The 23,229-nt window shown below is 49.1% G+C and overlaps 1 protein-coding gene across 12 annotated transcripts in view; it reads right to left on the reverse strand.

The window, feature by feature from the left end:
- Positions 1 to 23,229, reverse strand: part of PLXNA2 (plexin A2) — a 3,799,727-nt gene that overhangs the window by 463,916 nt on the left and 3,312,582 nt on the right. For 11 of the 12 annotated variants that reach the window (XM_068269767.1, XM_068269773.1, XM_068269774.1 and 8 more), the window contains one exon: positions 610 to 709. The exons of the other annotated variant lie outside the window; for it this stretch is intronic. In XM_068269767.1, the coding sequence (XP_068125868.1) occupies positions 610 to 709 (100 nt within the window). The remainder of the gene's footprint in view (positions 1 to 609; positions 710 to 23,229) is intronic. 12 annotated transcript variants of the gene reach the window in all.

Here is a 23,229-nt window from a genome sequence, read left to right on the forward strand (position 1 = left end):
AGGTCCCAAAGATACGCGACACCTCCTGCGGCGCCAAAACCACCGCCATGGAACAACCACCAGGTCCCAAAGTTTACGCGACACCTCCTGTGGCGCCAAGACCACCGCCATGGAACCACCGCCAGGTCTTAAAGCTTACGCAACACCTCCTGAAGCGCCAAAACCACCGCCATGGGACAACCGCTAGGTCCCATGGCTTAAGCGACACCTCCTGCAGCGCCAAAATGACCGCCATGGGACCACCGCTAGGTCCCATGGCTTAAGTGACACCTGCTGCTGCAAAAAAAAAAAAAAAAAAAAATGACCAGGGGAACAGCCACTAGGTCTCATGGGCTACCATTTAGCATAAACAAAGTTTCATTTGCGATTACTTTAATTTTTCCGCCAGAATGGAAATTTGCAAAGTTCTGCGGAAATGTAATGGTGACGGAATTTAGAGCTGGCGGAATTCCGCAATTCTGGCGGAACGGAATTTGCTCATTCCAATTATCCCTAGTCTGGATAACTAATGAAAGCAGAGGTCTACAAGTAGCACTTCTATACAAAAATCATTGCATTTTTAATACCACTTTGGCATGTCCATAAAACAATGAATAGTTTGTTTCTCACCATATCTGCTGATTGAGGTTCGTGATATGCTAGCTGAAGCTGGAATATTGTACGACGAAGTCTGTTTGGGGACCAGAGCCACCACTGATCGATCTAGGACCTGTGGGTAAAACACAAAGAACAATAGAATGCAAATTAACTTTCAATTTATTCCCCCTCCCCCTACCATGAAAAGGAATTATATAAAACCCGATCCAGGATGTTGAAATAAAATAAGTTGCCCTTTCACACCTCTGAACATCCTTTGGTTTGTGCCCTTAAAGGGAATCTGAAGTGAAAATAAACTTATGATATAATGATTTGCATATGTAGTACAGCTAAGAAATAAAACAATAGCAACAGAAAGATGAGTCTAATATTGTGTCCAGTACAGGAAGAGTTAAGAAACTCCAGTTGTTATCTATGCAAAAGAGCTTTACTGAGCTCTCCGACTTTCAAAGTCACAGCTTATCATCTCAACTTTCTATTGCTGTATTTTGTTTTTTCTGCAGAGGAAAGTTCAAGCGGTCATTAGCCTGCTCTGTGAAATTATTTAGAATGCTGAGTGTAGTGTGTAAACTGCAATTAGAGAATGATGCATTTTTTTTGTTTGTGTAATGATCTGCTCAGCTGCCTGTGCAGGCAGGCAGCTTTTTGACCATTGTTTAGGTTTGCATGCTGCAGGACTCTGGAAAGAAGAGCTTCTGTCAGTTTTGCAGCTTGTGCTTGCAGAGGAATTTGCATACGTTGTCATGCAAATTGCCTGGCCACTTTCATTGGAGGCGTGTACTATAAGTACTATGTGTTTCCCACAATGCTTGGCTGGTCATAAGGATTCCTTCCTGTGAAACACTCCTGGAGGAGTGTCAGCCTTACTCTTTGTTTGAAGTTCAGCTTAGAGTAATTTCTGAAACTGCGCTAGGCAGGTTCCCCTAGTGCAGTTAGGATTGCTTATCTGTTTTTTTTTTTTTGTTCTGTTGCGATTGTCCTGTCCCAGCGGTGGTCGACAGGAAATCGTTCTGATCTCTGTTCTTGGAGTATAGCTGGTGCAGCAGTTGCTACCAGCTATCTCTTCTGATCTGTCTTACCTGGATCGCACTCGCTTTGCGCTAGTGCTGTGGATCCTTCTGTTCTGCCTTCCTGGATCGCACTCGCCTTGCGCTAGTGCTGTGGATCCTTCTGGTCTGCTACTCTGTTCTGTCTTCCTGGATCGCGCTAGCCACTTTCGCTAGTGCTGTGGATCCTATCTCTCGCTAGTCCCTGTTTTCGTGTGTCTGTCTTGTCTGCTACGAACGCTTGCTGGAGGCTCGGTGAGGTAACCGTTAAGCAAGCGTTCGCGTCCTCTGTTTCATGTTTGTCTGTCAATGGTTAGTTAGGCGTGCTTGTCTCTATTGTGCTTATCACGTGGAGACCGCGCATAACCGCGTGCACTGTTGCGAATGAGTGCGGTGTTCGCGGTTAGCTAGCATTTGTTATTTTCCGTATCTCCTCATTGTATGATTTGCTGTGCCTTTGCTACTCTCGTGCTCCGCCTTGCTGTAGCCTTGTGTCACGTCTGGCGATCGCACCTCTCGCGATCGCGTTCCTATTTCTTATCTGCTGTGGTGTGTGCACCGTCGCGGGTTGACGACTGGTTTGGTGCACACACATACAACCTGTCCCTTTGCTCATTCTCATTCGCAATCGCTTCTCTTGCGATTGTGTTCTGCGCTTCGTACAATTCCTGTCTGGCATTTGTGGAGGTACAGAGGGTTGGTTCCTCTGCACTCCACAACGCCATCTGCCGACAGGAATTTCCCTCTACGGGTGCGTAGCACCTTTCGCTGGGTTCCTGCAATTATACGCTTGTGGAGGATTTCCGCTGTATCAGCGCACGCGTCGTGCGCTGATCACGGAGGAAGTTCCACAATCGTTACAGTATGACCAGCCCAACCCAAAACCCCAGTGTAGACGGAATTTCCGATTTGTACGATTTTGTTGAGTATGCATCTGCTGATCAGTTTCCAGGTTTTTTGCCCCAATCCAAAGCTTATGTGGATCCTACTATAGGTAGGATCGCACACTATATAAAAGCAGTTAAAAAATCTGTTCTTGTTCCTGAACTCCACCCCTATGGAGATTATGTGGATACTGGCCTGTTTGAACCCCCATTTGCTTCCTGGGATGTTGCGGCCTTGCTGGAGGAATTCGATTGGAATTGATTGGAAAGCCTTTTGCGATTTTTACATCGCAAAAAGCAAGGATGTCTTGAATGATTGTCTCGATTCTATGTACCTTTTGATTGATTCCGATGAATGTGACGAGGGTGATGTGGATCTGGTGATTTATGTGTGGCAGATGATTTTGGATGTTGCACACACACCAACCAATTGATTCCAATAAAGAGACATCGTTGTCGGATGATTGTTCCTGCCTTTCTGGGGTAAAGCATGTAAGTCTTGACTTTGTGCAATCTGAAATGAATGAGTGTGCCGCTGTGGTTGATTCCTGTGCGAATCCTGAAGGATTCTCTCCTGACAGTGTGCAGTTTGAGTCTGTGCGATCTGATGCCTGTTTCTCGGATGTTCCTGCAGATTGTGATCGGCATGAGTCTGCCGGTTTCCTCAAGGATGTGTGGGATCCTTTTTCATTTAGAAACAGATCTTTGAGATCTTCCGTCTGTGACCCTGCTATGGGGAACATTTCTCGACTATGCAGCGTCAAAAGCAAAATTAATTTGCCTAATAAAGTTTATCCTGTTGATGTCGCTATTTCTTCTGCAAATGAGTTTCTGTCTCACCCTGTTCACACCTGTAGGGGCCCGTTGCCTGATGACAGTTGCTCCAGTGTTTCGGTCCTAGATGCCTTGCAGTCTGCCCCGCAGATCGCGGAGGTTTGCGCAATGGAAGCATCACTTTCACAACCTAAAGTGATTTTTGATTGGCAGGTTTTGCGTTCTGACTCCTCGGATTCGACATTGTTAGCCGAATCTAAGAGTGAGACAGCGCTTCGGTTTTGCGAATCTGATGCTGAACCTTCTTTGCCTTGTTCAGAGACGCTTTCTCTGAACCTGCCTTGTACCATGAATGAAAACATGTTTTCCTTTCACACTGACGTTTGTGTGCCTCTTTCTTGCTCTGAGGGAAGTGCTGATTCGGCACCCTGTATTCTGGATGAGTCAATGTGGCCTTGCTTAGAATCCCCTGCAGTGTCCCTAGAGGCTCGTCTAGGTATTGCCACTATACTCACCTGTTTTTCTGCAGTTTTGGAGTTACAAGCTAGTTTGATTGCCACACAGAATTCCGGGTACAGTGAGAATGAAGTTAGGGAGTCAGTGTGTGTTCCAGTAAATAATCCTGTACATCCCGCTAATTATGATGAAGTTCAGTCTCAGGTTATGGTGGAACCATTCCTGGGACATCTGCCCTGCCTGCAGGAGGTATTTAATGTTCAGCCCTGTAACATGGATACTGGAAAATTATGTTCCTGAGGTCTTGTTTGATGTTCTGGAGGTCTCCAAGTTCCTCCCAAAGGGTGCAGAACTTGTGGGAGATGTCTCCTGCCCCCCAAGTCCTTCTGAGGTGTTACCCTCTTCCGTGGGCATTGCTGCCTTGCTGGCTACCTTTTCAGCTCTGGTGGAGCTTCAGTCATGGGTAGAGTTGGGCCGAACCTCCGATTTTAGGTTCGCGAACCTGGTTCGCGAACTTCCGCGGAAGGTTCGGTTCGCGTTAAAGTTCGCGAACCGCAATAGACTTCAATGGGGATGCGAACTTTGAAAAAAAAAATAATTATGCTGGCCACAAAAGTGATGGAAAAGATGTTTCAAGGGGTCTAACACCTGGAGGGGGGCATGGCGGAGTGGGATACATGCCAAAAGTCCCCGGGAAAAATCTGGATTTGACGCAAAGCAGCGTTTTAAGGGCAGAAATCACATTGAATGCTAAATGACAGGCCTAAAGTGCTTTCAAACATCTTGCATGTGTATACATCAATCAGGTAGTGTAATTAAGGTACTGCTTCACACTGACACACCAAACTCACCGTGTAACGCAGCGCAAACAGCTGTTTGTGTAGTGACGGCCGTGCTGGACTGGTGCGCACCATGGCGAGAGTGCAGGTTTTGGTGGCTTTACAGCCCATATGGTCGCCTGGCTGATGTAGCTGAATGACAGAACAGTGACTGTCCAGCTGATCAAATTTGGTCTGACCACAATGAGGCAACGACAGGTATGCAGTGGCGGGTTCACTAAACAGAACAGGTATACAGTGGCGGGTTCACTAAACAGAACAGGTATACAGTGGTGGGTTCACTAAACAGAACAGGTATACAGTGGTGGGTTCACAGAACAGGTATGCAGTGGCAGGTTCACTGAACACAACAGGTATGCAGTGGCGGGTTCACTGAACAGGTATACAGTGGCGGGTCCACTGAACAGAACAGGTATGCAGTGGCGGGTTCACTAAACAGAACAGGTATACAGTGGCGGGTTCACTAAACAGAACAGGTATACAGTGGCGGGTTCACAGAACAGGTATGCAGTGGCAGGTTCACTGAACACAACAGGTATGCAGTGGCGGGTTCACTGAACAGGTATACAGTGGCGGGTCCACTGAACAGAACAGGTATGCAGTGGCGGGTTCACTGAACAGGTATACAGTGGCGGGTCCACTGAACAGAACAGGTATGCAGTGGCGGGTTCACTGAACAGGTATGCAGTGGTGGGTTCACAGAACAGGTATGCAGTGGTGGGTTCACAGCACAGGTATGCAGTGGTGGGTTCACTGAACAGGTATACAGTGGCGGGTCCACTGAACAGAACAGGTATGCAGTGGCGGGTTCACTGAACAGGTATACAGTGGCGGGTCCACTGAACAGAACAGGTATGCAGTGGCGGGTTCACTGAACAGGTATGCAGTGGTGGGTTCACAGCACAGGTATGCAGTGGTGGGTTCAATGAACAGGTATACAGTGGCGGGTCCACTGAACAGAACAGGTATGCAGTGGCAGGTTCACTGAACAGGTATGCAGTGGTGGGTTCACAGCACAGGTATGCAGTGGTGGGTTCACAGCACAGGTATGCAGTGGTGGGTTCACAGCACAGGTATGCAGTGGTGGGTTCACAGCACAGGTATGCAGCCAGACAGGAACAAGTTAAGCCTAACTAATCTTTCCCTGAGAGACAGTCTGCAGCAGCTCGCCCTACTCTCACTAACGCAGGCAGCACACGAGTGACCGTAATGGCCGCCGCTGCCTGCCTTATATAAGGGGGGGTGGGGCTCCAGGGGCTAGTGTAGCCTAATTGGCTACACTGGGCCTGCTGACTGTGATGTAGAGGGTCAAAGTTGACCCTCCATGTGCATTATGGGGCGAACCGAACTTCCGCAAAGGTTCGCCTGCGGGACGCGAACGCGAACCACTGAAGTTCGCATGGAACCGTTCGTAGGCGAACCGTTCGGCCCAACTCTAGTCATGGGTAGTCAATGATGAATTTCTGTCAGATACCATTACAGTCATTGAGATCTCTAAGCCTGAGACCGAGTTTTCTTTTGAAATACCAGTACCTGTGACCTCTACTCGTGATGATTTTCTGCCCGGTCCTGGTTTTGGTCTGGTCGTGCCGGACTCTGAGGTTGGCAGTTCCCCAACATGTCCTGAGGTTTCTCCTGTGCTGGTGTACCCCAGTGTGCTCTATGACCCAGAAAGCCCAAGTGTGCCTCGGTTACCAGCGTACTCAGATGCTTCCTCGGTGGAGACATGTTCTGATTTAGCCTGCCTGCTTGCATGCCCAGAAGTGGTCCCTGAAAGTCCTGATCTTGATGGGTGTCCTGCTAATTCTGAATCTGGAACTGTCATAGGTTCCATGGGGGTGCTTGGTAGCTCTCCATGTGAGCCTGGTGAGCGTTCTGGCTTCTTGGAATCTCTGCGAAGCTTCAAGGCGTTCTGGGAGATTTCGAGAGAAGTTTTGCTTGGTACCCTGAATACGATCAACAGCGGCTTTTGTTTTGAAAGAGACACTTCGAACAGGTTTTGTGGCAGATTTGGTATTTTCGGACGCTCCTTGGAAGGTGGTGGGTATTGTCTGGAGGGTGTCTGTGGCTTCTTCTCTGGTATCCACAGTCCTGATGGGTGTTACGCTGAGACTTGTAGTGCTCATGGGCATGTTTCGGTGGCTTCTGTTTCCGATGAGGTCGGTTGCACTGGCTCTGGAATTGGACCTTGTCGGGCTGTCCCGACCTTCATGAGTCTTCGGTTGGAGTCTTTTGCTAATAGCAGTTTTGAGGGTCGTCTGGAATTCGACCCTGGAGGGGGGGGGGGGGGGGGGGTACTGTAATGATCTGCTCAGCTGCCTGTGCAGGCAGGCAGCTTTTTGACCATTGTTTAGGTTCGCATGCTGCAGGACTCTGGTAAGAAGAGCTTCTGTCAGTTTTGCAGCTTGTGCTTGCAGAGGAATTTGCATACGTTGTCATGCAAATTGCCTGGCCACATTCATTGGAGGCGTGTACTATAAGTACTATGTGTTTCCCACAATGCTTGGCTGGTCATAAGGATTCCTTCCTGTGAAACACTCCTGGAGGAGCGTCAGCCTTACTCTTTGTTTGAAGTTCAGCTTAGAGTGATTTCTGAAACTGCGCTAGGCAGGTTCCCCTAGTGCAGTTAGGATTGCTTATCTGTTTTTTTTTTTTTGTTCTGTTGCGATTGTCCTGTCCCAGCGGTGGTCGACAGGAAATCGTTCTGATCTCTGTTCTTGGAGTATAGCTGGTGCAGCAGTTGCTACCAGCTATCTCTTCTGATCTGTCTCACCTGGATCGCACTCGCTTTGCGCTAGTGCTGTGGATCTTTCTGTTCTGCCTTCCTGTATCGCACTCGCCTTGCGCTAGTGCTGTGGATCCTTCTGGTCTGCTACTCTGTTCTGTCTTCCTGGATCGTGCTAGCCACTTTCGCTAGTGCTGTGGATCCTATCTCTCGCTTGTCCCTGTTTTCGTGTGTCTGTCTTGTCTGCTACGAACGCTTGCTGGAGGCTCGGTGAGGTAACCATTAAGCAAGCGTTCGCGTCCTCTGTTTCATGTTTGTCTGTCGATGGTTAGTTAGGCGTGCTTGTCTCTATTGTGCTTATCCCGTGGAGACCGCGCATAACCGCGTGCACTGTTGCGAATGAGTGCGGTGTTCGCGGTTAGCTAGCGTTTGTTATTTTCCGTATCTCCTCATTGTACGATGTGCAAACAGTCTAACAGTCTAACAGTCTGCCGCTTACAAAGTACTGCATGCAGTACGTTATATTATGCCGCAGCGTTACACTGTAACGCAACGTGGGCACTGTGAACAGCCCATTGATTTTTCATTGCTGTGCGGTGTGGTGCGTTACAGGCTGCTCTAACGTGCGCCTGGAACGTCCCACTGTGAAACCAGCCTTAAGGATGCTTATAGAACTGAACAGGCTCCCTATTCCATATCATGGACGCAGGGCCGGCCTTTGCTATGAGCGACCTGTGCGGTCGCTCAGGGTGCCATGCTCTCAAGGGCGCATGCGCCCTGTCGCCCCTCGCCGCCCCGCTGTCTCCCTGTGTCCTCTCCGTCTATATATAGCGCAGGACTACAAGAAAATGGCCGCCGATGTCCACAAATGCAGACAAACGGCGGCCATTTTCTTGTAGCCTGCTCTAACTACAGATGGAGCGGAGACGGAGAGAGAAGAGTGACGTCGGTGCTGGAGCTGGATGTCAGGTGAGTCAGGTCAGGTGAGTCAGTCTCTGCCCGGCCCGCTGCCACATAAAGGGGGGGGGGGTTGCCTGGGGCAAACTACCTACACTGGTGGCAAACTACCTACACTGGGAGCAAACTACCTACACTGGGGGCAAACAACCTACACTGGTGGCAAACTACCTACACTGGGGGCAAACTACCTACACTGGGAGCAAACTACCTACACTGGGGGCAAACTACCTACACTGGGGGCAAACTACCTACACTGTGGGCAAACTACCTACACTGGGGGTAAACTACCTACACTGGGGGCAAACTACCTACACTGTGGGCAAACTACCTACACTGGGGGTAAACTACCTACACTGGGGGCATACTATCTACACTGGGGATAACTACCTACACTGGGGGCATACTGGGGGAAAACTACCTACACTGGGGGCAAACTACCTACACTGGGAGCAAACTACCTACACTGGGGGCAAACTACCTACACTGGGGGCAAACTACCTACACTGTGGGCAAACTACCTACGCTGGGGGCAAACTTCTTACACTGGGGGCATACTACCTACACTGGGGAAAAACTACCTACACTGGGGGCAAACTACCTACACTGGGGGCATACTTCCTACACTGGGGGCATACTGGGGCATACTACCTACACTGGAGGCATACTACCTACACTGGGGGCATACTACCTACACTGGGGGCATACTACTTACACTGGGGGCATACTACCTACACTGGGGGCATACTACCTACACCTGGGGCATACTGGGGCAAACTAACTACACTGTGGGCATGTCACCTACACTGGGGGCATACTGGGGGCATACTACCTACACTGGGGGCATACTACCTACACTGGGGGCATACTGGGGCAAACTGCCTACACTGGGGGCATACTACCTACACTGGGGGCATACTACCTACACTGGGGCAACCATGCTACTACACTGGGGGAAACTGTACTAGCTACACTGAGGGCAGCTATGCTACCTATATGGGGCAACTATACTACCTACACTGGGGGCAACTATGCTACCTATATGGGGACAACTATGCTACTTATGGGGGGGGGGCAACAAAATCCGGTTTCGCTCAGGGCGCTGTGAAACCTAAGGCCGGCCCTGCATGGACGGACAAGGTATCCCAACAGCATGGTAATGATGGCAGAATTAGTCTGGATAGCAGGGATGCTCGGATGTGCCTCATCCACGAATTCGGCAATCCGCATGGTTGCAAAAAAAAATCCGCATTCGGCCCCGCCGCATGCGGATTTTCGTCCGCGTCCACGCAACCACGCGGATTTTCTGCTGTGAATGGCGTAATCACGCGTGGATTCCCGCCCGGAGGTGGATTTTCTTTTAACGTTAATAACAAAGCCCCCATACATGCTACAATCCCCCAAATTGCATGGATTATCGAGGTGATAAGGGGCAACATAACTTCAACATAAAAAATTCCCAAATTTATTTATTTTTTAATGGCTTTTAAAGACAAATCACCACTGTAAATGGGGCTATTAATTGGTAATACGTGGTTTTAAAAAGGGGTATACGCGTTAAGCAATCAAAGAGGTGAAGGCGAGTTCCAATGGCACTTGGCGGCGAAGGTACCGCTGGAGGAGGATGAGTGGCTGACGCCAAAAAGGCCCCAGAGAGGTTTTTGTAATTTGTTTTTTTTTTGCAGCAATTAGCAATGACATCGCAGCAGAGTTGTCAGTGGACACGGGCAGTGTGAACGCAGAGTGCAGTGGTGGTAGCGACTGAGTCAGGAGAAGGACTATGCGGGCGGTCAGTTCAGCAGCACAGAAGGACCACGGCAACATACTGGTTGTAGTAGTAGCAGCACAGCGTCGTAGTACTGGCCAAAAAATTAAATGCACCCGGTGACCCGGGCAGTGTGAACGCAGACAGAGTACATTGGTGGAAGCAAGTGAGTCAGGAGGAGGACAATGCGGGTGGTCAATTCAGCAGCACAGAAGGACCATGGCAACATACTGGTGGTAGTAGTAGCAGCACAGCGTCATAGTGCTGGCCAAAAAATTAAATGCACCCGGTGACCCGGGCAGTGTGAACGCAGACAGAGTACATTGGTGGAAGCAATTGAGTCAGGAGGAGGAGGACAATGTGGGCGGTCAGTTCAACAGCACAGAACAGAAGGACCATGGCAACATACTGGTGGTAGTAGTAGTAGCACAGCGTCATAGTGCTGGCCAAAAAATTAAATGCACCCGGTGACCCGGGCAGTGATAACGCAGACAGAGTGCATTGGTGGTACCGTGGTAGCGACTGAGTCAGGAGGAGGAGGAGGACAAAGCGGGCGTTCAGTTCAGCAGCAGCAGCAGCAGCACAGAAGGACCATGGCAACATACTGGTGGTAGTAGTAGCAGCACAGCGTCATAGTGCTGGCCAAAAAATTAAATGCACCCAGTGACCCGGGCAGTGTGAACGCAGAGTGCAGCAGCGGAAAGCGGCTGAGTCAGGAGGAGGAGGACAATGCGGGCGGTCAGTTCAGCAGCAGCAGCACAGAAGGACCATGCCAACATACTGGTGGTAGTAGTAGTAGCACAGCGTCATAGTGCTGGCCAAAAAATTAAATGCACCCGGTGACCCGGGCAGTGTGAACGCAGACAGAGTACATTGGTGGAAGCGACTGAGTCAGGAGGAGGAGGACAATGCGGGCGGTCAGTTCAGCAGCACAGAAGGACCATGGCAACATACTGGTGGTAGTAGTAGTAGCACAGCGTCATAGTGCTGGCCAAAAAATTAAATGCACCCAGTGACCCGGGCAGTGTGAACGCAGAGTGTAGTAGCGACTGAGTCAGGAGGACAAAGCGGGCGGTCAGTTCAGCAGCTCAGAAGGAGGACCATGGCAACTTACTGGTAGTAGTACCATAACACCAAAAAATTAACCAAGGTAGGCACTAGGCAGGTAGTAACTGTCTTTATAAAGGCAGGCATAGTTAACAACAGCACATGCAGCAGCCACTTCATGTCCCCCTGTGTCCGACAATAGGGGCCAGGAACTCACCCTTCACCCAAGCCTGGTTGATTTTCAGGAAGTTGAGTTTGTCCACAGAGGCGTGGGAGAGCCGAGAGCGCTTCTCTGTGACCACGCCACCGGCCGCACTAAAGCATCTCTCTGAGAGGACACTGGAAGGAGGGCAGGATAGGAGTTCCAGGGCGTACTGGGAAAGCTCGCTCCAGATGTCCAGTCTCTTGACCCAGTACTCCAAGGGGTCCACGGGTAGAGATGAGCGTAATGACCTAATTACGATTTTTTGCGAAATTTTGCGTAATTACTGTAATAACGATTATGGCCGTAAGTACATAATCGTAATGAAGGATTTCGTGAAATTTCGCGTAACCGTAATTTTCGCGTATTTTTCGCATTACAGTGGGTGTCGCAAAATTACGTTTGCCTTGCATGCAACCGTTTGTAAGCGTAGTTACATGACGTAATTTCGCGATAGTTCATATTTACTGTAAGCGTTAATTTTCGCTTAGTTTTCGCGTTACGGTGGGTATCGCGAAATTACGTTTGCCTTGCATGCAACCATTTGTAAGCGTAGTTACATAACGTAAATTCGCGATAGTTCTTATTACTCTCATTGATCACAGTGTAATGTAAGCATTCGTATGCGAAAATTTGTTAGTGTTCGTCTGACTACTGTTGATTCGCTTCTGATTGGCTAATGCGAACAAAAACAGGAAGTTGAGCAATCTCATAGGGGAAGAGGCTGCCTGCACGTGCTACAGCACAAGCGAGGACAGGAGACTGAGCTGAGCAGTGTGTGTCACAGACTGAGACAGAGCTGCCTCCCAGAATCCCTCCAGGCATGAAGGAAATGCTTATTACGGTAATGAATCAAACACATTGTATATCATTTTTTAAACTGTTTTTGTGAATGTCTTTACCATCTAAAAGGCTCACAGGTTTTACAGAGGGTTTGTATTGTAGCATTGTTACCTTCAGGCTAGCTTCACATATAATATAACATAGCGTTTGCCGCAGGTGGTTTTGTGTTAGGGTAATGTGTTTTTACTGTTTTTTTTGGTGTGTTTGGGTGTTGCGTTTTTTTATATGCAGGTGCCTTTTTCATGCTTACTGCGTGTGTTTGTATGCATTTGCGGTTCGCGTATGTGTTTGCATTTTTTTTTTAGTATATGAAAAATGGTTAGGAAAACAGCAGAAAGCGGAAAAACATCAGAGATCTTTAACCGGTTCAGCAACGCAGTGCCGAAAATCTCATGCATTCGAGCAACGTTCACCTCCCATTCATTCGCCTATAACTTTATTGCTACTTATCACAATGAATTGATCTATATCTTGTTTTTTCCGCCACCAATTAGGCTTTCTTTGGGGGGTACATTTTGCTAAGAGCCACTTTACTGTAAATGCAATTTAACAGGAAGAATAATAGAAAAACGGAAAAAATTCATTGTTTCTCATTTTTTGGCCATTATAGTTTGAAATTAATATACGCTACCGTAATTAAAACGCATGTATTTTATTTGCCCATCTGTCCCGGTTATTACACCATTTAAACGATGTCCCTATCACAATTTATGGTGCCGATATTTCATTTAGAAATAAAGGTGCATTTTTTCAATTTGTGTCCATCACTATTTATAAGCTTATAACTTTAAATAATATAATAACATATTCTCTTGACATGCATAATTAAAAAGTTCAGACCCTTGGGTAACTATTTATGTTTTTTTTTTTTTTTTTTTTAAACGCATAAGCGTTGTTTACATGCATTTTTCCCTGCAAGCGTTTTTGCCATGTGACGCGGCCTCAGTGGTGTATCAATAGGGGTGCAGAGGTTGCGACTGTCCGATCGCATCGCGGCCCTTGGTCCATATGAGCCCCGAGCGGCCCTCCATCAAGCATAATATTAGCTCTCTTTTGGTCCTGTGCTGTTAATTATCACTTCTATAGATCCTTTATAGTAGTAATTATTAACAAACCATCCCCTACTTGCTCCTCTGACACTGCGGTTATATTTGTTATGTATATAGTGCTTGGGGGGGCCCCCGTATAAAATTTGCCCCGGAGCCCATAGCTCCTTAGCTAAGCCACTGGTTACCTTGATTGATATAAAGTTTTGTTAACCACCCTGGCGTTTAATATTGCGGCAATTTTTTATTTTTTACCAAAAGTTTTTTTTTTCTACTAACAGAATACTTCAGGGGGGTGGGGGGAAAATGAGTTGAACTTACCCGAGGCTTCTAATGGTCCGCCGCAAACATCCTGTGCCCGCGTAGCAACTCACCGCCGCTCCGGCCCCCGCTTCCGGTTCACTTCTGGAATTTCAGACTGAAAACCACTGACCATACTGGTCCTGTGCAGTACGCTCCTAGTGACATCAGCTGGAGCGAGGACATGGCAGCGCAGAGACAGTGCTTTTCAGTCTGAAATGCCAGAAGTGAACCAGAGGCGGGGCCGGAGCATCGGTGAGTGGCTGCACTGGCACAGGATGTCTGCGGGGGACCATTAGAAGCCCCGGGTAAGTTCAACTCATATTCCCCCGACCCCATACAGTATGCCTTCAAGCATTTCTTTATCTTGCAAGCATTTTTGTAGACCACTTGCAAGTTGCAGGCAGCCCTGAAAACTGTCCATCACCAGCATGCGTACAGTTTAAAAAAATGTAAGCAATTTCCATACATTTTGTTGTTATTGTGGACTATGAGCTCTGCATGAAAATGAAATTTGGACTAACTTGGGGTTTCCTCCTGCCCACCCCCCCCCCCCCAGCCAGCGAGGTTCCCCAGAATCCTCCTGGTCCCCCTTCAGTGTTCCTGTCCCCGGTAACTTTGACCATGCAAGTGCAGTTCTCTATGTTGCGCATGCGCAGTTCTGTGAGACTGAACCATGCATGTGTGGGACTCTTACGTTGCACAGTATGAAGAAACACAGCATGTGTGATGGGAGTGCACGCGGGCGACTTCAGCTAAAGTTGCCGGGAACAGGACCACAGAGTGTACCAGGATGGTGCATGAGGACCTCGCGGGCTAGAGGGGGCTGGAGGAAACTGCTCATGGTCCCTTTAACTGCGATCAGGGCGTTCAGCCATCAGGGGACAGTGGTGGTGGAGGAGGGGCTGCCTGACTGCAGAAGGTAAAGGAGTGGCGGACAGGAAGGGAGGGGGGACAGGATGCTTACTAGGGGCCTGCCTGAGCCCACTAACGCAGTTTTGCTCAGTTGTACGCAGTTGTGTCCGCTTTTCAGCATCTGTAACATTGATGTTTCTGAAAAGCGGACACAACTGCGCACAACTGTTAGTGGGCTCAGTCCCAGTCTGGGTACACCTCTCTGGCTAACCTATATGGGGGGCAACTGTACGTGGGTACTATATCAATGTCAACTCTGTACCTGGTTAACCAATCCTGGGGGCACCCGGCACCTACCTGGTTAACTTATACTTGGAGCAACTATACCTGGCTTCTATAGTGGGACCACCTTTACCTGTCTTCCTTTACTGCGGGCAGCTATACCTAGCTACCTGTACTGGCGGCACCTTTAGCTGGCCACCTATATTGGGGCATCTATACCTGGCTAGCTGCCTACTTATACTGAGGGTGTTTTCTTTTTTGTTGTCATGCATGGCATTTATAACATTATGTGAAAATTGTTGGCTGTTATGTGATTATTCCAAATTGAGGGGTGGGGGGCTATTCTCACAAGTTTGCCTCAGGCAGTAAAAAGTGTACAACCGGCCCTGTCTGCCATGCAACTGGCGATTACATTTTCTCAGACAGAGTGTGAAAATCTACTATACAGTTAAATATATAGTATAATAGCACACATTGTACAAACAGTGTACTTTGCGTTATGTAAGTGCCAAGAGAAATTACTATGCAGTACCAGAACAGTATCATCCACAGGGCAAACCTAGGCAGTTGCATAACTTGCATAAGACCTGGAGACAGCCTAGGGGCCCAGTGGCTGATAGCATCCACTTAATCCTGCTAAAAGAAATCCCGGTGCTCATCAACGCTGATATCTTGTCTAGGGCATTATTCCATCTTAATCCTTTTCGGCACATTACTGAGTGTAAACAGCCCCCTAGATTTATAAGGGCACTTGGGCCATGCAGAATTATGGATGTAATGGACAATTATGTACTGTATGTGTAGCAGAGCAGTGACAGAGACAGTGGCTGTTTTCAAAATACCTTTTGTTGTTATCAGAAATTGAGGCAAAATTGTAGCAAAATGCACAGCAAGCCAACATGATTTTGCATGCAGGAGTAGTTGTTGGCCATGGAGGCAGCGCTCGAGATCAACAAAAGGTGGTACTGGATGGTTTTAGGGATGAATGCAGCTCTCAAAGGTGTGTTGCAATGAGATTACCGCTGTTATGCCAAATGATGTAAGACTAGAGCTAGTAGGGTGATAGCAGTAGCAATTCGTGGCCCCTCAACTTTCAGCAGAGAGAACACTTTTGCTATTATAACTGGCATGTTGAATTTGATGTAATGCATCATCTGTGCCACTAGACACATTTTGGTTCATTTAGGCATGAGAAAGGCAGTAGCAATTGGAGATGGATTTGGCTTGCCCTGTGCCATACTGGCATCTACTGATGAGAGCAGTGTATGTTTATGCCACCCAGTGTAGGGGTGCAGATGGTTTTTATAGTCACTCATATCATTTGCATAATCTCTCCCAATAGCCATCAACTCTATTTATAGAAAGCTACCAATAATCTGTTTCTGTTATAGCCATTGGTGGTTCTTAAAATCTGTCCCTATCCAAAGGTAGGCCCCAACATCGTGTCCCCTTATATCTTCTGATACTCATTGTTAATCTCAAATTACTAGCAGCAGTCATAGTTGGCTACCACAATTTTTAAACCCGGTAATTATTAATAATATCATATTCTACATGTGTATTTCATCTAGTTGTATGTAAGAAAAACACTAATTAACTATTGTGTAATACATATATTTGGTATTATTACTTTTTTTTAATTTATTTTACAGACCTTCAACCGAGGTCGCTACGACCAGGTGTGCAGGAGGGACCAGCATGTACTTATAGACAGGGTCCAGCGGGTACTCAGGACCAAGTACAATCGTGTCCTGATTACAAAAAAGGTCCAGATACTCTGGTCGGACCTAAAGCGGAGGAACAGGGATCTGGTGGCCAGGGTGACCGCTGAAAGCCGATGTAAGTCATCATAGTATTACTATATGTAGGTCTATTTTGGGTGTTATGCACTGTATCTATTGATCCTATACAAAATGCCATTGGGACTGAGATACGCGTGATGCGACTAGTAGAGATGGGCCGAACGGTTCGCCGGCGAACGGTTCCCGGCGAACTTCGGTGGTTCGCGTTCGCCTCCCGCAGGCGAACGTTTCCGGAAGTTTGGTTCGCCCCACAATGCACTATGAGGGTCAACTTTGACCCTCTACATCACAGTCAGCAGGCCCAGTGTAGCCAATTAGGCTACACTAGCCCCTGGAGCCCCACCCCCCTTATATAAGGCAGGCAGCGGCGGCCATTACGGCCACTCGTGTGCCTGCATTAGAGAGAGTAGGGCGAGCTGCTGTCTGTCTCTCATAGGGAAAGATTAGTTAGGCTTAGCTTTTCCTGGCTGCATACCTGTTCAGTGATCCTGCCACTGCATACCTGTTCTGTGAACCCACCCACCACTGCATACCTGTTCAGTGATCCTGCCACTGCATACCTGTTCTGTGAACCCACCCACCACTGCATACCTGTTCAGTGATCCTGCCACTGCATACCTGTTCTGTGAACCCACCCACCACTGCATACCTGTTCAGTGATCCTGCCACTGCATACCTGTTCTGTGAACCCACCCACCACTGCATACCTGTTCAGTGATCCTGCCACTGCATACCTGTTCTGTGAACCCACCCACCACTGCATACCTGTTCAGTGATCCTGCCACTGCATACCTGTTCTGTGAACCCACCCACCACTGCATACCTGTTCAGTGATCCTGCCACTGCATACCTGTTCTGTGAACCCACCCACCACTGCATACCTGTTCAGTGATCCTGCCACTGCATACCTGTTCTGTGAACCCACCACTGCATACCTGTTCTGTGAACCCACCACTGCACACCTGTTCTGTTCAGTGGACCCGCCACTGCATACCTGTTCTGTTCAGTGGACCCGCCACTGCATACCTGTTCTGTTCAGTGAACCCGCCACTGTATACCTGTTCTGTTCAGTGAACCCGCCACTGCGTACCTGTTCTGTTCAGTGAACCCGCCACTGTATACCTGCTCTGTTAAGTGAACCCGCCACTGCATACCTGTTCTGTTCAGTGAACAGTTTGGTGTGTCAGTGTGAAGCAGTACCTTAATTACACTCCCTGTTTGATGTATACACATGCAAGATGTTTTAAAGCACTTTAGGCCTGTCATTTAGCATTCAATATGATTTCTGCCCTTAAAACGCTGCTTTGCGTCAAATCCAGATTTTTCCTGGGGACTTTTGGCGTGTATCCCACCCCGCCATGCCCCCCTCCAGGTGTTAGACCCCTTGAAACATCTTTTCCATCACTTTTGTGGCCAGCATAATTATTTTTTTTTTCAAAGTTCGCATCCCCATTGAAGTCTATTGCGGTTCGCGAACTTTAACGCGAACCGAACCTTCCGCGGAAGTTCGCGAACCCGGTTCGCGAACCTAAAATCGGAGGTTCGGCCCATCTCTAGCGACTAGGCGCAGGTCATTGGAGGATCGGCGGGGGCGGGCCGGTATGTGCCTGTGGACCAGATCAGAGATGTAAGTCGGGCAGGTCTTGTGCACTGATTTACAGGCCAAGCACAGGATTTTGAAATTGATCCTAAAGCTGATGTGGAGCCAGTGTACACTGTAGGGCTTTACAGAGCGGAGTTGTATAGGCAATGAGACTATGTTTGTTTAGGATGGAGTTCCTCTTAAACTCTGAACCCCCCCTCCCCCCCCAAAAAAAAAGTCACTTAACTGGTGCTTCTACCAATCTCTTGAAGACGTCCTGTACTTAATGATCATTTGGTCCACTGCTATGGCTGAGTTTTGTTTTTCGAGCCACCGTGCATCCTTGCTCCCGTCTCTGTCCTGCACAGGCACAGGATGTTTTAAGGGGGCTGGTAAAAGCCCCAGGTATGTGACTCTTTTTTTTTGGGGGGGGGGGGATTCACATTTGAAGAGACTCAGAAGGGAGGAAAAAATCTCACTTTTTCTCTTATATATAGCAGGGGCATGTGTGCCCCTGCTAAACCGCCGCTGAACGGGGGTCCCTTATCCCCCAAATCCCCCCCCCCCTGCAAAACCCACTACTTTCTTGGTCGTGGATTTTGCTGCTGCTGGAGGCAGGGCTAATGGCCGCAGACCTGCCTTTCAGTGCGTCTATAAGGCGGCGGATCTCCGCCTCTCCCCGCCCCTCTCAGTGAAGGCACAGTGAGAGGGGTGGGCAGAGGCGGTGGTCAGCGCTGATAGATGCACTGAGAGGCAGGGCTATAGCCGTTAGCCCTGCCTCACCAGTAAGTGATCCCCGGGCAGAACGGAGGGGATTTGGGAGGTAAGCGACCCCTGTTCAGCGGCGGGATAGCGGCGGTTTAGCAGGGGCACGCATGCCCCTGCTATATATAAGACAAAAAGTGTGAATTTTTTCTTGCTTCAGACTCTGTTTAATGTTCACTTTAAATGAAGTAGCATCTTTTCTAATCATTTTTGAAAATACTAATAAAAATATTTGTATTTAGACTAAAAAGTTAATCTTTTTTATCCATTTTATGACATACTGTATATGTTTCACAATATATTGTGTATTATTTTCAATTACAGCTGGAAATGCTCGACCCCCCCCTGCACAGCCCCAGCGCCAGCAGCGCCGAAGAGTGGCCAGGCCCAGCTCCTCCCGGTGTTCATCTCCAGGGCCTTCTCACCATAGCCAGAGAGTGAGACGCACATCAGGCCGATATGGTAAAAATCTTAAACTTTATAATTAATATCCCATATTAGCTTAACTGAAGTCAGGTCCTGTTTCCATTACGTGCGATGCGGCTACATAGCCGCATACCACCGCGGCTGTCCGCAAACCAATGCACGGTAATGGAACAGTTTCCATTGCATGTGGGTTTATGCCGAGCGGCGCATTGATCCAAGAATGTGCAGCATGCTACAGATTCTCGCACAACTGCATCCACCTGTACACGTGTCCCCTCTCCTCTATCAGGAGATGCAGAAGTGATGCCAAGGCAAGCAGAAGTGATTTCATAAGACGAGGTAGCTGCATCAGCATCACTACGATAGTGGCAATGGGCACTAAATGTTATTGTGTAAGCTGTGCATTATAGGTTCTTTTTTCTTACCCAAAGAAACCAAACCAAGCACATAATATCAATCACATGATTAACTACATTTATTAGTGTAATGGTGGCATTGTTTCATATAAATAGTATAATCATTGTATACCAACTGGTTAACCTATTTTCCCCATTTTTTCTACAGTTTCTCTAGCCACTCACCTGAAGGTGAGAGCAGAGCTGAGGAGGCTCAGGAGGAAGGTCCGGGCGATCCCCATCCTCCAGCGGCAGGTCCTCGAACTCCGTGAACGCTCCGCCCGTCACGAGGAGCTTATTGCAAGGCTGATGGGCGTCGGGGGGAGACCGGACGCCTAATTTATATTTACATTTTTTTTTTATTGTAAATAGTTTTGTTTGTTTGTTTTTTATAAGAATTGAACTTCATCCCAATCAGTAGTTGATAACCCCTTTTACATAAAAAAAAAAAAGACCATCAGGAGGAGCTGTATGGCTGATATTGTGGTGATACCCCTCCCACAAGAACCCCCTCCCACAAAAAAATATTTTTTTTTGTGTAAAGGTAACTATACTCTTGTGTATCTTTTACAGCACAATAGGACGATCTCACTTCTCACTATACATTTAACTACAGGATTATTAGGAGCACCATAGTAATACAGTGTTTGACCCCCTTTCGCCTTCAAAACTGATTTCATTCTACGTGGCATTGATTCAACAAGGTGCTGAAAGCATTCTTTAGAAATGTCGGCCCATATTGATAGGAAAGCATCTTGCTGTGGATGGAGATTTGTGGGATGCACATCCAGGGCACGAAGCTCCCGTTCCATCACATCCCAAAGTCGCTCTATTGGGTTGACATCTGGTGACTGTGGGGGCCATTTTAGTACAATAAACTCATTGTCATGTTCAATAAACCAATTTCAAATGACTGAGGCCTTGTTCACAGTGATCAGTTGCATTGCAGAATAATTCTGCATGTCAACTCACTGCACATACAGTTCTATGGGCCTGTGCACAGTAATGGATCGCGTAATTCTAACTTGCTGCATGCTGGCTTTGTATTTAAGTCTATGACTAGTCTCCATTGCAGTTCACAGTCATTATAAGGCATGAGTAAAGCAACTGACTACTGTGAACCTAGGCTCAAGCTTTGTGACATGTTGCATTATCCTGCTCGAAGTAGCCATCAGAGGATGGCTACATGGTGGTCATGAAGGGATGAACATGGTCAGAAACAATGCTCATGTAGCCTGTGGCATTGAAACTATGCCCATTTGGCACTAATGTGCCTAAACTGTGCCAAGAGAACATCCCCAACACCATTACACCACCACCAACAGTGTGCATAGTGTTAACAAGGCATGATGGATCCATGTTCTCATTGAGTAAGGGCCTGGAGCTGGAGCCAGCGTATGCGCAGGGCCCAGCATGATGGGGTAGCCGTTCTTCCCCTGGGGATTAGAGGGTTAAGGAGGTGGGTGTGTTCTAGGCTGGGCGGAGAGGGAAGCAGTGGTCTGCTGGGTAAGGCGGCAAGGGAAGGGGGCGGGGCAGTCCGTTAGTGTAGAGGAAGAAGAAGCTAGCAATGGAGACCCTGGAGCAGCTTGTTGCGAAAATCCGTGCAGAGGCTGCGTCAAGGGGCCCTTCCTGGGTCCAGCTTCAGTTGGCAGCAATGGATGTGGGCACTTCTACGGGGACTGTGGTGTCCAGTGAGCCGCCAGCGGCTGCTGCGCCCAGTGCCCCCGCCGAGCAAGGTGAGGAGAGGAGATTGTCCCGGCCGCCGGAGCGGCTTAGCCCAGAACCCCAGAGCAGAGCGCAACGCCGCGCAGGGAGCCCCCCCGGGACCCTCCGCCACCCCCCGCTAAGCGATCTTCTGCTGGGTCGCGCGGGTCGGGCGGGAGGAATCCCACACGCCGGCAAGGCTCTCCAGGAGAAGGGACATCCGGTTCCTCCGCCAGCAGACGGGCAGCTTCGCCTCCAGGACATGTGGCCATTAGTCCCCGCGCGGCGCGCCAGACTAAGAGGGCCCAGCAGAAGAACACCCACACTGCGGGCGCCGCTACCTCCAAAGCGGCGGCGGCCCGTCCGGGTAGTGGAGGGGGCAAGACCTCCAGCAGCGGGGGCAGGACAGGAAAATCCTCCAAGGCGGCACAAGGCAAGAGAGGCCAGGAAATGAGGGGACAGCAGGCCCAGCAGCGTCACCACCACCCCAATGGCCAGGCGGCCAGGGGTAGCTCTACGCCGGTGGAAGAATCGGAGGAGGAGGATGTCGTGGACGCAACGGAAGGATCCGGAGTGACGGCTGGCGGGGACTTGCGTCCAGAGCAGCCAGGTGAGGCCGGTTTAGTGGCTGTTAAAGCGTTAGCCTCTTTGCTGTGGGGTATGTGTGGGGGTGGTCCAGGGGGTGTGGGTGGGGTTCCCAGACCAGGTGAGCAACCACAAGGTGGGCAGGCCCAAGGGGTGCTGGGTGGGCCAATAGTATCGGGGGGTCCCGTGGGGTCTCTCCTCGCAGGGTCACAGGGGTCACCGGTGGGGGCGTGGGCCCCTCCGGTCCCAGGGTTGGTGATTCCGGGTGTGGGGTCTGGGGTTCCCACCGTTCCCCTAGCAGCGGCAGCTCCCCCTAGTTTGGTGCCACTAGCACAAGGGGTGGTTCAGGTAGCGCCCCCTGTGGGGTTAGGAGCGGTCGGGGTTCAGGCCGAGGTCACGGTACAGACGCAGGTTGTTGCGAGCGAATTGGCAAGTTCCCATGGGGCGGGTCAGGTGCAGTTGGCGGATGCGGCGCATGCAGAATTGTACGTTTGTTTTAATGGCCTCCTGGGTTCTCATTTGAAACAGGAGGTGAAGGAGCGTATTTGGAGAGGGGAGTATATCGAGATATTCTCGTTGCTGCCCCTTGAGAAGTTTAATTTAGATAAGGGGAAGCCAGACGAAAAGAAAAGAGAGGAGGAGCGGAGGTATAGGTTAATACCACGCACTTTCCAGAATTGGTTTCAGGCGTTCTCGACTCTGGCAAGTGTGATTGGGGAAAGGCAACCGGAACACTGCTCTGCTTTGTTCGGGTATATGGACTCCATTGGGGAAGCCTGTCGGTCGTACGGGGGTAACGCATGGTTGCGTTACGATGAACAATTTCGGCAAATGAAAGCGGTGCGTCCGGAGGTCCGGTGGGACCACAAGGACATTACCCTGTGGATGCGGCTGATGATTCCTACCAGGGGCCCTCAGTCCTTTCTCGGGTCGGGCAGCGGGTCGGCTTCAGGCGCCCAGCCAGCAAATAGAGGAAAAGGGGTTTGTTGGCAGTACAATGAAGGGTCCTGTCGTTTCGGGCACTCCTGCCGCTTTAAACATGAGTGCTCCTACTGCGGAGGCTCGCATGCTGCGGCAAAGTGTTACAAACAGAAAAAGAACAAGTCCTCCGATTCTGGGTACAAAAGGGACGACGCCAGTGAGGGTGGCAGAGATGGCGGGGTTTCTAAGACGGTATCCTAAAGGGGAGGTGGCGGAGTTTTTGAGTTTAGGTTTTGAGGAAGGTTTTGTGATCCCGAGCAGTTGTTCGTTGCGTTCAGTACCCCCCTTTCGGAATTTGAAGTCCGCAAATGATCGCCCGGAAGTTGTTGATAAAAAGTTTAAAAAAGAGGTTGTTGCAGGTCGATTAGCGG

The sequence above is a fragment of the Hyperolius riggenbachi genome, chromosome 2 (assembly GCF_040937935.1).
Source record: "Hyperolius riggenbachi isolate aHypRig1 chromosome 2, aHypRig1.pri, whole genome shotgun sequence".
Lineage (NCBI taxonomy): Eukaryota > Metazoa > Chordata > Amphibia > Anura > Hyperoliidae > Hyperolius > Hyperolius riggenbachi.